Here is a 14372-nt window from a genome sequence, read left to right as displayed (position 1 = left end):
GGTGAAGTTATTAAATACCTCTGTATTCAACATATCCCATGGTTTTTCACACCTTTTTAGGGTGTATTTGAGACAACGTCACGTGATGTAAATATACAGTACATGTTATACTAGGTTAAAACGCTTGCAGGAAACAAGTGCAAATACAAAATTATAATAGGGCCATAACAATTATTGTCAATATCAATAAATCGGTCAATTATATCTCATTGTTTCTCAAGGGGACAAGTTGTTTGTTCTGTCCACCAGTCTAAAACCAAAAGATGTTTCATACAGAGTGATGTAAAATAGAAGCAGCATATCCTTACATTTTAAAAGTTGGAACATATAAAATGTACATTATAGGTTACTTGGCTGGAACCAGGAAGTTGTGTGAGCATTTTTGCTTGAATAAGTTATCTGAATTTTCCTGTCAATCTACTCATTGATCATCTTATCGCCTCAGGACTAATTCCAAATATACCCATGTTACAAACACTCAAAAGAAATGCTGAAGAAACCAGTATTTATTTTTAAAAAAAGGCCTTTATTCACAGCCTGATGACATAATCTCCCTCAGATTGATCTTGAAATTGTTGTTAATTACATGCAATTTTACCAACAGTTCCCTGAAAAGTTGTGGGGACCCAGAGAAGCTGTACCTGGCTCTTAAAACGTAAGAACTATCGCACAGTTCATTTTGATGTTTTCATTTTTGATTAAATGGCATTTGTGGGTGCAAGTCACCATTCAAACGTTACCATCTACGGCATTAATGAAAGGTTGAGCAACTCAAAGCACGATAAACTATGGATGCGGTGCAAAATAGACGGCACTATCCTGGATTTACATCTATATTTTACGACAAGAATGCTTTCAGTAGAAAGTAGAAAGACTGTCTTAGTAACTTGCAGACAGAGAAAGTCACAAAAATACCACCGCAAAAGTCACCACTCCATGCAGAAGATTGCTGCCTGGCAGAGTGTGCACTTAATGCCAAGAGATGGGAAGTGGAGGGACCTCAGAGTGGCAGAGGTAGAGAATATGTGCATATTTGTGAAGGCTAATATGTCTGTCCTAATAGATTTGAATGTTAACAACCGTGGCAGTGAACCTGCCGTACCCTTTCAGCTTATTAGTATGTTACTGAAATTATATAAATTGTTTTGTGTTTCTCTTTAAGCAGGCCAATTTCTTTCCCAACAAAATTATGATTCTACTACACAATAATCATAATTTCAAAATCTTTTTTTTTTTCATTATGTAGCTAATACTACAATCCTTCCATTTACAGGGCCTGTTATGTAGAATAGCTCTGCCTCTCACCTCTTGAAGTAGAACTGCAAACATCAATGTTTGGCCAATTTCACCATGGGACAAAATCAAGGGCACATGTATCAAAACCTGGTGTCAGCTCTCCACACCGGATTCAAAATGTTACCGAGGTCCATGAACTCATGCAGATTCAAGTCTGACAACCATTTTGGGTGAAATTATGCCTATCAACTAAGTGAGCAAAACACATCTTTCTCAAGGACAAAATAAAATTTCACATCAGCAAGTATAATAGTAAATCATTATTTAGAGAATATAAACATTTAAACCGAGTAAAAACAAATGGTACACTACCGACATAAAATAAATACTTGATGGTTTCACAACCACGCTCTGTTTCGTTCTATGCTCCTGTTAGCATATCTGTCCAAACAGGTTCAACTGATTGCACACATCCAATCGTTATTTTTTCACCACCTTCTCCAGATAACCAATGAATCTTCTGAGGTTGACTTTGATGTTGTCTAGAACGCACAGCTGCTGGGGGCTGTACTTGCCTCTTCCTTCTTTACGAATCTAGTAGAAAAGAAAATAAATGATTCTAAGATCAGATACTACAAGATAATCCTTTATTAGTCCCAAAGCGGGGGACATTTGCAGGATCAAAACATTATTTAAAATGTTTTTAAACATCTTACACATTTTCACAAACCAAGGGGATACATGCACTGAAGTATTGTGGTTTATTCAAATCCATAAAGCCATTGAAGGCGATACTAGACGGAGAAACTAAAATGTTTGGCAGTGGGATGGGTTAATCCTCTTGAAAACGCTTTTAGGTATTGTGAAAAATCTAAAAAGAAATAAGTCTCAGGTACCTTGGCCTTGAATACAGGCTGAAGTGCCTTCAGTGCTGGTAGTAACTGGATGTTTTTGGAAGCCGTCTCTGCCTCGTCTCCATCTGCAAAAACATCAAACAAGGCGTCCAGGGCTTCTCCATTCACAACCAGGTTGGCGTCCTTTGTGGCAACTTGAAGTAAGGCGTTTCCAATCATCTGTGGGAGCAGAGTTTCTTAGAGGAAGAACACATTTTCCAAAGAGAAGAAACGGAGAGAAAGATTATACCTGAAGAGTTTCAGCAGAGCCCTTCTCTTTGGCTAATGTGCTGCCAGTGATGCCCAAAATGGCGACGGCGTTGACTCTCACACTGACAACATCGCAGCGGGTGGCAGCTTCGCTCAGACTCATCAGCTGCTGGGGGGTCATACACTAACAAAAACAAAACCAACCGTACATGGTCAACAGGGTTTAGTGCCAACTGGCAGTGGGACCAAAGTCTAGCTTGCCTCTGTATATATTCAGTCCACGCAGTCAACAAACATTGACATAGGTCAAAGGGGCCCTCCACTCATTTCACACAAGCTCAGTTGTCTTGTCATGGGAGTACTACTCTGAAGCCTGTTAAAAACGTTGTATAAAAACATTGTATAAAAACGTTGTATAAAGATGTTGTATAATGTGTGGCTTTCCAAAGTCTAAAAAGAAAACCCCTGGTGATGTCATCAGGGTCATCTCCGCCTGGGTGTCATCACAAACCACAGGTGTGGTGTTCAAAAGGTGTGCACGTTGACCGGGCATAAGTCTAACTAAGGATGCTGCAGAGTTGCATTATGGGAAATGTAGGACCCAGCATTTCTTTCTAGTAGGTGATACAAGGGACTAAAATCGGCCACATAGATGTCCATTCTTTTTATTTATTCTTCCTTATTTATTTATTTTATTCCGTCAACTTTGCAGAAGTGCAATACCAAATTGCTGGAGTAACCCTTTAAAACGAGCCATGAATGCAAACGTTTAAAATCACTAAAAGAACCACTGACGCTGCGGAGCGCTCTGTACCTGGGGGATATTTTTGGAGGCAATCATCTGTAAAAGAGACCGCATGGCGCTTATGACGGCCTCCAGGAACTCCTCGTCTTTGGGTATCTCTGAAACATGAGAAAGTAAATCGACCTTACTAAACAGATGTATTACATGCTTCAATGCTGCAACTCTATACTGCAGCATCTGATCACTCTAAGGATACACATTCATTCGTCTACGGTGATTATATTGTGGTTTTTCACGTTTCACAATTTTGTCTCCAAATCTTGAATCAAAAGTTATTGGAATTTATATTTCTAACCTATATACATGTTTCAGTGAAAATTATTGTGATAAATGTGAGACCTGCTGCACCAAAAACCAGCGTGGAAAGGTGCTGTGCTGCTCCCTGCAGGGCCGCCGCTCCTCCCAGAGACTCGGCGTCCATGGTGGAGAGGATGCTATGGAGGCACGTCAGCGCCCGGGACTGCACCCGCTGTATCCTTAAGAAAAGAAGTAAAGATGCCGTTTGTCAAAGAGTTATTGCTTTAAACAGATACCTGCATATCAGTGGATATGCAGGTTTTGGTTGAATGCATGTAAACCGTGTGGAGAGCAGGAGGCGGAACCCACTGGCCCGAAATGCAATTTTGGAACCGATCGGCTATCGTCTGATGGCAATTTAGCTTTTTTTCCTTCTGCATTGAAACATGAAACAATCGGATTGTAGTTGTCGTTTCTCAACTCCATTCTCAAGTTGCTTATTGGACTGTAATGAAATTGACTGTCGCACCGGAGAGAAAGTCCTGGCCCAAATATGTGTTATCTGGATTTCTACTGGCTACATCGGAACCCCTGAAATATTGGATGTTGCCCCCAGAGGCTAAACAGTCAAAACCGATAACTTATTGGTTGCAACACTCCCGACAAACTTCACCAGAGTGAAAATGCACAAGATATACAGACATAGATATGTTACACAACATTTTGATCTGACAGTTATGTTAAAGAAAGGATGAGAAGTGAGAGGGTTACTTTTTTATCAGGCATCTCCAGGAGGGAATCTGTTGGCACACATCCATAGCTTCCTTTCTGGGGAACTCAGTCTTTTTGAGGACCTTAAATCAAGAAAAAGAAAGATATTACTACAATCATGGATATACCATTTAGTGTGGTTTCATTAAAAGGTCTCTCTTAAACTGCACAGGTAAGTCATTTGATCTGTTCAGCCTCAGGTAGAAGATGGGTGAGGTTCATCGCACAGTTAGATCCATGTCAGTGGTTTTGACAAAATTCCAATTTAATTAAATTCACATGCTTGTTCAAACAGTCTGACACTGCGATGAACTCCTCCTTTCTCACAGCCATTGATTGGCCGATGTGAGGCGTTAATGAGGAAGCGGACAAGCATTTGCCTTTTCTGGGATGCTGTGGTTGATCAAGGCCTCGTGCACCTCAGCTGACAAACACAGTGGCGACATAAGATTGGACACTCCATCACAAAGGCCGTCCGGACCCATGTCGCTTTCATCACTGCTCGACTCCTCCTCCCACTCGTCGTCAGAAGGGTCTTTAAAAAAAAAAAAAAGGCACACATACAGAGAATTGATCCCGGAAAGCAGACAAATGCCACCAACGCAGGATGAGAAGAAGGCATTTCTATGCAATCAGCAAACTCATTTTGTGTATTTCCTGTTATAACAGCCTTTCCGATGTGCGCACACAGTGCAACATGAAATGATGTGGATGAAGAGTGCCTGGGGTCAGCACTGCTGTCCATGTCCACCACACTCACCGTCAGAGCAGCACATGTTGACGATGATCTCTAAGGACGTCTGCTGTGCTGTCAGCAAGGCCGTTGCCTCCTTCAGCTCCTCCTTGTCCCTCTGGACAAAAACAAGCAGCCATGTGAGTCAACATCCTCCCAAAACGATGACTGTTAGCTCCGTTATCACACTTCCGAGTTCAGCCCCATGACACAATGAAGAGATGCATTTCTACGGAGGCACTCGAGCATGTGTGTTCTTTTTGAACTGCAAGTGAAACCTGCTTCGAGGTCGTCACTTAAGCAGAACTTATCTATTCAGCTTGGGTTCGTTTGGCTGCTTGTGACAGATAATTACTTTCCATAATTGTCTTCTTACACTGCTTAACTAGAAAAAAAAACAATAGCTTAGATCGAGGTAACCCTCGTTGCGTAACCTACGATGATATAACAGCGGATTTTGGGAACGTCACCATGAATGTCAACCTGGGGCTCTGGTTGTGACTGAGATGAGAGGGACGGTTCTGTCTCGCCGAGGTCGGGTCTGGGGATCGTCAGCGTGCTGGAAGCCAGAAGCTGGTCCCCAGCTGAACCTCGCCGAGTGTCCCCAATCGTCCCCCCGTCCCCCCCGAACCCGACAGTTTGTCTGCTCAGTCAGTCTGGCTCGCACTCCAGGATGACTCGCACGCCGGCTTTTCACCTAGCATTAACTCCTACAAACTACAAAGCTGGATCGCTTCGTCGCCGTACACACAGACTGCCTAAAGTTGACAACGTTATAGCCGAGGGTAAACTTCTCATCTGCAAGAGCCTCGGCAATCCATTACGTCAATTACGTAATTCATCACAATTGATATAGTTGTAAACGCATTCTTTCTCTTATCCGATCTGGATTGTTTTGGAGCGAGTTGCCTCGTAGAGATGTCTGCCTTCTCTCCAGTATAATGGGACTATATGGCACTCAGTTTGTGGTGCACAAAGTGCCAAAAAATACATAAACGATCAGATCATTTCAAATAATTCAGACCTTGTTGTGAGCAGTTTCACGACATTGCTGTTGAGTTTTTAACAAATGTATTGTTTGGCATTTTGAGCATCACAAGCCGAGTACCATATAGTTGAGAGAAGGCAGACATCTCTACATTCCCTTACAGTTGTGCTGACAAATGGTTAGAATGGGCTTCATCAGTAATTATGCATGTTTTGTTATTCATTGTCTTTCACACTTGACTGAGACAGAGTCTGAACACTTGTGGACATTAGTGAATGGTACTTACTGTTAAAGAGCAAGTACAGAATGATGCCATTCTTTGCGATTAAGACCAAAACTTGTACTGTGAGAGGAAGCTTGGGACTAAAAGTGACACAGGGTTAATATAATCTCTCTGATGAATGCGATCTACTGTGTACGAACAGAGGGGCTGATGTGTGCGTAAAGAGGAACAGCAACATATAGAGTGCTTAATGATAGACACCACTTACAGGCAGAAGGTCAGAGAAGTCGTTGTCAACCCTCACAGCTTTTCCCTTCCTGTTGTGTTTCGGCGCTTCCTCCTCCTCGTCCATCTCCGCCACAGCGAGCTCTCCTGCAGCCTGGTCCTCCGAGTCTGCCGCAGCTGGTGCATTTCTGTGACGAACCTCCTCCGCTTGTCTGAGCTCAGGTATCAGTGTACCCGTGTCCAGGTCCAGGCACTGGGACAAGGTGGCCACCACGGCGTTGAGGGTCTGGGCCTGACGGGCAGCCGGCAAACTGCCCTTCATGTTCCACAGTGTCCCTGAGCGACAGTGTGGCAGAGTTAAGAGCTTAGGAAGCGCTATTAAAAAAAACATCGCAGGCAACTTCTGTCCACATAAGTCTCTTTAATGTTCAATTTCAACTTGTGTCATGAGAATAAGTGAGAGTTCTGAACAATGCTTTTTTTATTTTTTTAATGAAAAAGACAAACTGTACCTGCAGCCAATGTCCTGAGGAGAGTGTGTGCCATGTCTGGCTGAGATGTCAGCAACACGCTCTCCACGACTCCGAGCACAGCAGCGTTCACGCTGCAGAGCAGCTCTGGGTTATCCTCAGTCACAGTGTGCAAACAGTGGGCTGCCGGAACACAAAGAGGAGAGACTTGCAAACACTTGTGAAACCCAAATAGTTAAGAGGTTCGACCTTTTGTTACTAAAACAATAGTAAGATTTCTGAAAGCCCTGTTTGAAAGGACAGTAATAGCTACTATAGGACATTTGTAATATGAGCAATTTCAAAGACCAGTTCCCAGGTTGAAAGTCATTTCTGTATTCACACTCACACATTACAGAGCTGGGAGTGGAAGCTCTGTAATAGGTTTGCCACATCACACATAACGTCTATGAATATTCACAATTATATCACATGCAACATGTGGCCATGAGTTTAGACTTTGTAATTTACTATACAAGATTCAAAAAAATATTACATCTTGTTTTTATAAATTCATCTGCCTGTGGTGGGAAATACACTCACTGAGTTAAATGAAAAGATCGATACCACTCTTCTGCCGGTACCTTAAATATTAAGCTTGAGCCATAAGCCGGTTATTCCGAATGTACACAGCATTCAGAAGTGGAGCGCCTGTTCTTCAGCAGCCACACTTATAACATAGCTTAGGGTTGTTTGTTGACATATTTTGTGTTTTATAAGCATAGATATATTCCTTTAACGGTGCTTGGAGGTACATTCACTTTAATGGCAACAGGGCCTGCAGTAAAGGAAACATGTATGTCCTGTTCTGATATTTGGAAAGAAACTGAGATACGCCATGATCAAGATGGACACGCACACACGTTTATTAATCAATTTTGACTACAAATTAACAGCATATTAATTTGCCCTACCGGCAGATATGGCCAGTTCCACGTTGTGTGGGTGTCTCTCCAAACACTGGACAACCAAATCCAGAAGACCCGCTTTGTTGAACACAGACAGCGACTGACTGCTGCTCTCACTGAAAGGACAACACAACATGGCAGTCAGACAGAGACAGAGACAAATGCACACAGAAAGACATCTAGCAACAGCTTTGCATGAATGAGTAATTACAGAAAATGGCACTTACAGTGTCAAACTATAAGATAAATAACATTTTCTGGACGGGCGAAGACAATCGCACTGGGGTGAAGTATAAAATGATGACGCAGCGTGTCAACCAGCTTGCACAACCTCTTGGCTTACCACAGATTCCACAATAGGTTCACAGCCTCGTTGGCGACATCCTCCACTGCGTTCTTCTGGTCTTTCGTCGCCACAGCGGCGCTCTCAAAAGCAGCACAGCTCTGAAAGGAAAACAACACAGCCACGAGTGAAACAGGTACGAACTTTGCCCATCATCCAATCCGAAAAATGTGTTGACTCTGCATCATGAAAATATAGCTGAAAAAGGGGGTGATCACATTTTAAATGAACTCAGTCCAGTTTGTTTCAAGGAATCTATTGACGCCACACATAGTTCAACAGTGAGCTTGAATCTGAAGCCAGAAGGCAATGTGTTCCGAGTGTGGGCGCAGAGATTGTCAACAACGGTGAACGTCTTTGCTCTGGAATTAAAAGCTAATTGCTGAGGATATGGTCGCATGCCCTAACAGCTGCTGATGAGGAGGAACTGAAGTGATGGGGGTGAACTAAAAGCAGCGGCAGAGTCTCACCTCTTTAAGCAGTGCTGTCAGAGGAGTCATGACGTCGTGTTTCACCATGTCCTCGCACACCTCCTGACCGCCACATGCACTCAGATTCCTGTCGGGGAGAGACGCACACTCATCGTTCAGTCGGGAGGAGGTTCGCCGCCGGAGATGCTGTTTGTGTTTGTGTGAGAGAGGAGCGAGGCTGGGGGGTGTGCTGTGAGCGACTGTCTCATTCTGATATCCAGTACGTGAACCCCTAAGTTAAGGTTCACTGGAGGGAGACAGTCAGAATGTGTGTTAAGGTCGTACTCTGATACAAAATGAGTGTTAAATGTGAAGAGATGACGACTAACTGCTGTCAAATGTCTTCACCACTGATGACGACTGACTTTGTTTGCTCTTTTGGGGTTAGTTTAGAGACGGTTATTTGAGCGTGAAACAAATGTAACATGTAAATGTGATCAGACTCACACATTAATACATTAAGTGTATAATCGTATCTAACATGTCACAAGAAAGTAATACTACAAGTCATCAAATCACAAAAAACAAACAGCACTTTCCAGACGTTTTATTGTAGCATGGTGCCAGCTGTAGAAGTAACATGACAACATATTTGAAAGTATTTATATGCATATAATATAGGCCCTGCAGACCGCAGACTGCATCACTTACATAATGTTGTTCACTCAGTAGCTCCAGGGTGGCAGCTGGACTAAAACCTACCAATACTACAAACTAGGCCAGCTGTATTTTAAGGACTCTGAGTGGACCTCGTCTCAGTGTTGTTGTGTTCTCTGGCCATTCCCTATCTCTGACTGACTGACTGACTGACTGACTGACTGACTGACTGACACACACACACACACACACACACACACACACACACACACACACACACACTCCCTCTCGGAGAAACTTGCTAGATACGGCTTTCAGATTTTAAATTGCTTTAATTTTCGAATGATTGTCTTTGCTTTGGCTGAGGATGCCTCTTGGAACTCCAAATACACACACATCACAGTTCTTCTAGTCATAGCTGCAACTGTATCACTCTTTAGCCGTTTTGTGTGCTTCAAACACGAGCCATCATATTGTTGTGTTATTTCTTTATGTCGCCTCTGCGCGCGTGGAATCGAACCCTCATAAACACTGCGCCAGGAGGCAGAGCGAAATGAGCTGCAATACCATTTTCCACCACAGCACAGTGTGAACGGGCTGATGGCGCTGTTTCATAATTTAGGCTGCTGGAGAGGGAGACGGTGAAGAACTTTTATCTAACTCAAATGTGTTATGGCCTCCCTCTCTCAGACTGACCTGTTGAGAGTGATTGGTCTGCCACTCTTGTGCTTTCGTTAAAAAGCAAGTCTCTTGCAGAAGCTGTATGGAGTAGCCACAAGTTATTAGCGGGCCCTGTTTCCCAAAAGGACTAGACCTGATTTTGTTGGTGGCAGTCCAGACCACACCACGGACTCACCTGAGCGCCCCAGCGGAGGTCTCCCTGACAGCCAGGCTGTTGTCCAGCAGCATGGGCCCGAGGCGCCGGACAGCGTCCCTCTGGAGGAAGACCGGGATGGTCTGACTCTGCTGCACCACCCGAGAAATACTCGCACATGCAAACTCTCGCACATCGGCACTGGGACTCTGCAACTGTGGACACACAAACAAAACATGACACCAACTGTATGAACTGACCCGTGTCAGAATTATGATGTGTAAACTATCTCCAGCTCACGTGAATAAAAAGTGTAAAAAAAATGTATCATAACACAAGTTAATTTAGACTAAAATACTAGTTTTTCATTGAAACGTTTACATGCCGATCCACCATGCAAGGATACAACATAACTCAAGATTGACTTTAGCAGAATAATGATGATCATACTTTCTCCAGCAACTCCGCAGCTGGACAGCCATCATCCCCGTGGTCTTCTTCCTCGGCGTCCACTTCCTTCACAGCATTCGCCGGCAATCCAACCGCGTTGAACTGCGGACGTTTAAATTTAGTGGTTTTACTTTTACCCATTTTCAGCCCTTATTTAAAGTGCAAACTGCGCATGCAACGTGTTTTTTTTTTTTTTCTCCAACTTGTACACTCAAGACTTCGCGACCGAAAACACACACATTTAAGCTCCAGCCTGTTTGGAGGCCATGTGGAAGAGTGTTCCCTGCCGTAAAGCGGTTCTTGATAACAGAAAGGAGAGAAGCTGTCGCAAAATCATGGGGACGCAACACGAACGTAAAGCGATATTAAGATATTAATCCTTTATGACATACAGCAAATAAACCATAGACCGATGCTTTACGTGTAATGAGACCAAAAAATTAGACCGTTTTTACAACTCATGTATTTATTAGGTAAATCATTTTAAAAAATAGAAACATTTCGTTAAAATACATGCTCAACATCAGAAACAGAAATAAACACATCTGAGCTCTCATCTTCAATCATGACAATTAGCACAGTGACACAATTAAAAGACTCTTTCTTCCAAATGCATTTCCACTTTGATGACGCCGTCTGCCTCGGTGCTGTTCGGACCACCCAGAGGACTCGAGAGGGATCAGTGGCTATCAACATAGACCAGGTACATCCGAGCGCCCCACTCAAGCGTGTGGTTACTGGATGTTCGGTCGAGGCTTGAGAATAAGTTTCCCCGTCTGTAAGAAGACGGAAATAACAAAAATTATCTTTACAAAAACACAAGTTGTCGGATGCAGATTACAAGTCACAACGTCTAAGAGATTTGTTAACTCACATCGTCACAGGACATGTTGTATTCTGCTAAAACTGTTCGACAGCGGGCAGCAATACTGAAGGCGCAAATGTCAAAGACCTCAACTTGTCAGCCGAAACAGTGAACGAGCATGAATCGGTTATAAAAATGCAATTAGACAAACATTTCCTGCATGCGCTACGATTTTCCCTCAATGGTTGAGATTGGATGTGTATTATCAAAGCAGATGCTGGAATTATAAATTTGATTATTTATTTTTTTAAACGTGCTACTTCACATAAACTTCAACAGACGAAAGGATACATTGATGGTGCCACAACTCGTTTATGTATCCCAGCAAAGAAGAGAGCTATAAGAGTGATGCAGCTGATGGTGAAGAAGGGATGATTCCACAGTGATGAAAAGAAAGAGACCTGCAGAACAAGAGCAACAAAGCAACGTCAATGATCAAAGACAATAACACAACTTTCACTTTTACAGATCTTATTTATAGGCAGGTTAGGAAATCAAAGTTGAGTGTATTAAAACATTTTTTTTAACAATGCATTGGGTTCCTCGAAAAATTTGGTTATCAAACAGTAGCGAGTCAATTTCAAAGAGGAAAAAAAAGACATTTTTGTGGACATTGCAGATGTCCTGACAAAGGTTTTTGACAGAACAGCACATGGACAGTGGAACAATGGTGGTTGATCAACCTAATGACTTGAAGTTAACAGATTAAGTTACCTTTAAGTCATTGAAAGGTTGCCACATTTGCAAAAAGATGTCCTACCTAGTTGACAAAGTGTACCTCAGTTTCTCAGGGAACACACTCCCTTGCTCCCTTAGCCACATTTCCAATGTAAGAACCTTTTAAGATTTCCAGGATTGCAGCAGTGACTTTCTGGCAAACAATGTTGAAAGTGAAATAGTCTGAGCCTTAAACCTAGTCTTCACTCTATTTCCACAATCCCAAACAGTGCAGTAAATGGTGCTGGATTAAGTTTTTCTTCAACATGAATCCTGTCATTCTAATGGGATAACGGACTAGCATAAAATATTGCCACTGCATTCTGTTAAAAAAACAAAAAAAAGAAGCTAAGAAACCAATCACCGCCACAGTCAATATATGTGATTTTAAAAGAATGGAGTAAAAAACATATATTTTACATAAATATCTATTAAATGGAGTTTGTACTGTACATTCGCTTTCTTTACTTGTTGCTTTACTAGCAACAACAGTGAAAGCAAACATTAAACTGCGGCTGATTGTGGGAAGCGATGGTTGTTACTCTTCTTCTACCTTCAGGAATCTGCTATTTTACGGTGGTAGTATGAGCACTCAAAGCTCAAAGACGACGGCTACACATCAGCCCGTTAGCATCAGGTGTTGCTGTTCAATGAGCGGGAATACAGAGTACAGACTGGTACAGTGAGGGACAGTTCATTCTGATATGGTGGTGCAAGAAAAACAATTCTTGGATGCTTTTGTTGGACGTTCAATTTCACGATTAAATTCAGCTGAAACCTGGATTGGTTTTGCTGGGATATAATTCACAGCTGTAAAACCGTGTATTCAAATTGTAATATTCCATTAAAAAAAAAAATGTCAATCATGTTTATAGCTGTTGGATATAATGTCATTGTAGTGGTCGCTTTGTGATAGTTTTGTCCACTAATGCTTACCTTCTGTGTGTCCGGGTCTATCAACCAGTTCCAAGCCCCAGTAGCCGTACAAACAGACACCACTATCAGAATCACTGCAACAAGAAACGGAGAACGACACCCAGGTTAATAACATGAATCATGATTTACCAAACACTGTTGGTGACACAAGTCTGTGATCACACTTGCACCAACTTCTATATTTAACCACCAGTAACGATGACTTACTTCTCCACCTGCCTGTTGCAGGTTGCAAACAGGAGACATACTCTGTCAATCTTCTTTCAAAGGCCTTCAGGTCTGAAACAAAAGGGCACAATTAAAACACTGTATTTGGACTTAACAGCGTGGTTTGTATGACCTAGCAACATCCATCTTTTCAGTCGTGGGATTTCTTCAACATTACTGAGGTCAGTATGCCACTTTAACGTTACTGTAAATATGTAACGTTAAACTGAAGCGAGGAGAAGAGCAAAACGTGACTGAATATGCCTGTTATGTACCCTAAACGACTGCGATCGTTTAAATAGAACATAACTTAATAACGGAATAATCTGTGTTATCTAATACCCGTACAACCGTATGAAAACTGCTGTACGTTGAGCTAGCAAACATGCTAACTGTCGTCAGAGGACTAGCCCGCTAACTCAACGTTTCCGCTAACTTTCTAATCTCCCCTCAAGACGTTTGTTTTTAATTGTTTTGGTGGTTGTAGCTAGGAGGCTAAAACATGTGGTGATGTATTGTATGTCTTGGTTACCTTCGGCCTGTTCCAGGGAGTTCATATCTGAGCCTCGTCCCAGCAGCCTGCTGATGGGCGACTGCCGTCAAGTGAAGCTGTGCGTTTTACGGTACGGGTGCTCGGGGCGGACAAAATGACAAAAAGAGAGACCCGTAGTTCAGACTTCAACAAGAACTTCTCCCGTTTGATAAAACAAGTAAACAACGACAGTATGTTCTACATTATATCACATAACACGATTCTACTGTACTGTTTTAATTATTAATAAAGGTAGCTCCAAAGTTAAAGAACCATAAAATAATTATCTTTGACCTGCCATTAAAACAAATCCAATAGGTGATAAGAAATGTTCAATGGATTCCTGTTCAGGATGATCCTGTCTATGAGATTTCACTCTACACTGTGGAGAAAATGCAAGGAGCCCAATTTTTAATAAATTGAACATTTCATTAAACATGTAAACATGTCTTCCCTTTTCGAATCATGTTAGCTCTACAAACAGACTTCAGGTAAGCTCACCTCCTTTGTGAGAACTTTGCAAATATGGAGGCCATGAAAAGAAGAGGAAGAGGATGAGGAAGAGGAAGAGAACAAGAAAAAAGAGGGGGACCACGGAAGACATCACTTTTGATGTGGAAGAGGTGATTTGTCTATAAGGCGCGATCCAAAACCGTTCACCATACATACAATAACATTGTGATTTTACTGTAATTATTTTGTT

General features: G+C 42.3%; 2 protein-coding genes across 2 annotated transcripts; both read right to left on the bottom strand.

Moving 5' to 3' along the window:
* Nucleotides 1–412: 412 nt before the first annotated feature.
* On the bottom strand, nucleotides 413–10712 carry heatr3 (HEAT repeat containing 3). The gene is made up of 15 exons (XM_068731062.1): nucleotides 10413–10712; nucleotides 10005–10177; nucleotides 8552–8639; nucleotides 8082–8182; nucleotides 7745–7854; nucleotides 6834–6974; nucleotides 6365–6657; nucleotides 4913–5003; nucleotides 4533–4687; nucleotides 4153–4235; nucleotides 3484–3620; nucleotides 3154–3242; nucleotides 2380–2523; nucleotides 2133–2309; nucleotides 413–1830 (listed from the first exon to the last, which is right to left on the bottom strand). Exons 1-15 carry the CDS (start codon nucleotides 10551–10553, stop codon nucleotides 1717–1719), a joined length of 2037 nt encoding a protein of 678 aa, XP_068587163.1. The 5' UTR covers nucleotides 10554–10712; the 3' UTR covers nucleotides 413–1716.
* Nucleotides 10713–10863: 151 nt separating this feature from the next.
* On the bottom strand, nucleotides 10864–13865 carry cnep1r1 (CTD nuclear envelope phosphatase 1 regulatory subunit 1). Its single transcript, XM_068730585.1, has 6 exons — nucleotides 13670–13865; nucleotides 13138–13209; nucleotides 12931–13004; nucleotides 11569–11678; nucleotides 11287–11341; nucleotides 10864–11188 (listed from the first exon to the last, which is right to left on the bottom strand). Exons 1-6 carry the CDS (start codon nucleotides 13692–13694, stop codon nucleotides 11147–11149), a joined length of 378 nt encoding a protein of 125 aa, XP_068586686.1. The 5' UTR covers nucleotides 13695–13865; the 3' UTR covers nucleotides 10864–11146.
* Nucleotides 13866–14372: the final 507 nt, after the last annotated feature.

Source organism: Cebidichthys violaceus, unplaced genomic scaffold (genome assembly GCF_023349555.1).
Source record: "Cebidichthys violaceus isolate CVI_PGR_0920_01 unplaced genomic scaffold, fCebVio1.0.p SCAF_5, whole genome shotgun sequence".
Taxonomy (NCBI): Eukaryota; Metazoa; Chordata; class Actinopteri; order Perciformes; family Stichaeidae; genus Cebidichthys; species Cebidichthys violaceus.
The sequence above is the reverse complement of the archived record's forward strand: the minus strand, read 5'-3'. Positions and strand labels throughout refer to the sequence as shown.

Excerpts from the sequence above, each read along its gene's own strand:
- cnep1r1 (XM_068730585.1), bottom strand. The coding sequence starts at position 13,694 with ATGAACTCCCTGGAACAGGCCGAAG. Across the intron at positions 13,210-13,669 it reads CTCCCTGGAACAGGCCGAAG|ACCTGAAGGCCTTTGAAAGA; the intron begins GTAACCAAGACA and ends CTTTTGTTTCAG. Across the intron at positions 13,005-13,137 it reads TGCAACAGGCAGGTGGAGAA|TGATTCTGATAGTGGTGTCT; the intron begins GTAAGTCATCGT and ends TTCTTGTTGCAG.
- heatr3 (XM_068731062.1), bottom strand. The coding sequence starts at position 10,553 with ATGGGTAAAAGTAAAACCACTAAATTTAAACGTCCGCAGTTCAACGCG. Across the intron at positions 8,640-10,004 it reads ACCTCCGCTGGGGCGCTCAG|GAATCTGAGTGCATGTGGCG; the intron begins GTGAGTCCGTGG and ends TCTCCCCGACAG. Across the intron at positions 5,004-6,364 it reads ACTTCTCTGACCTTCTGCCT|AGGGACAAGGAGGAGCTGAA; the intron begins GTAAGTGGTGTC and ends GTTTTTGTCCAG.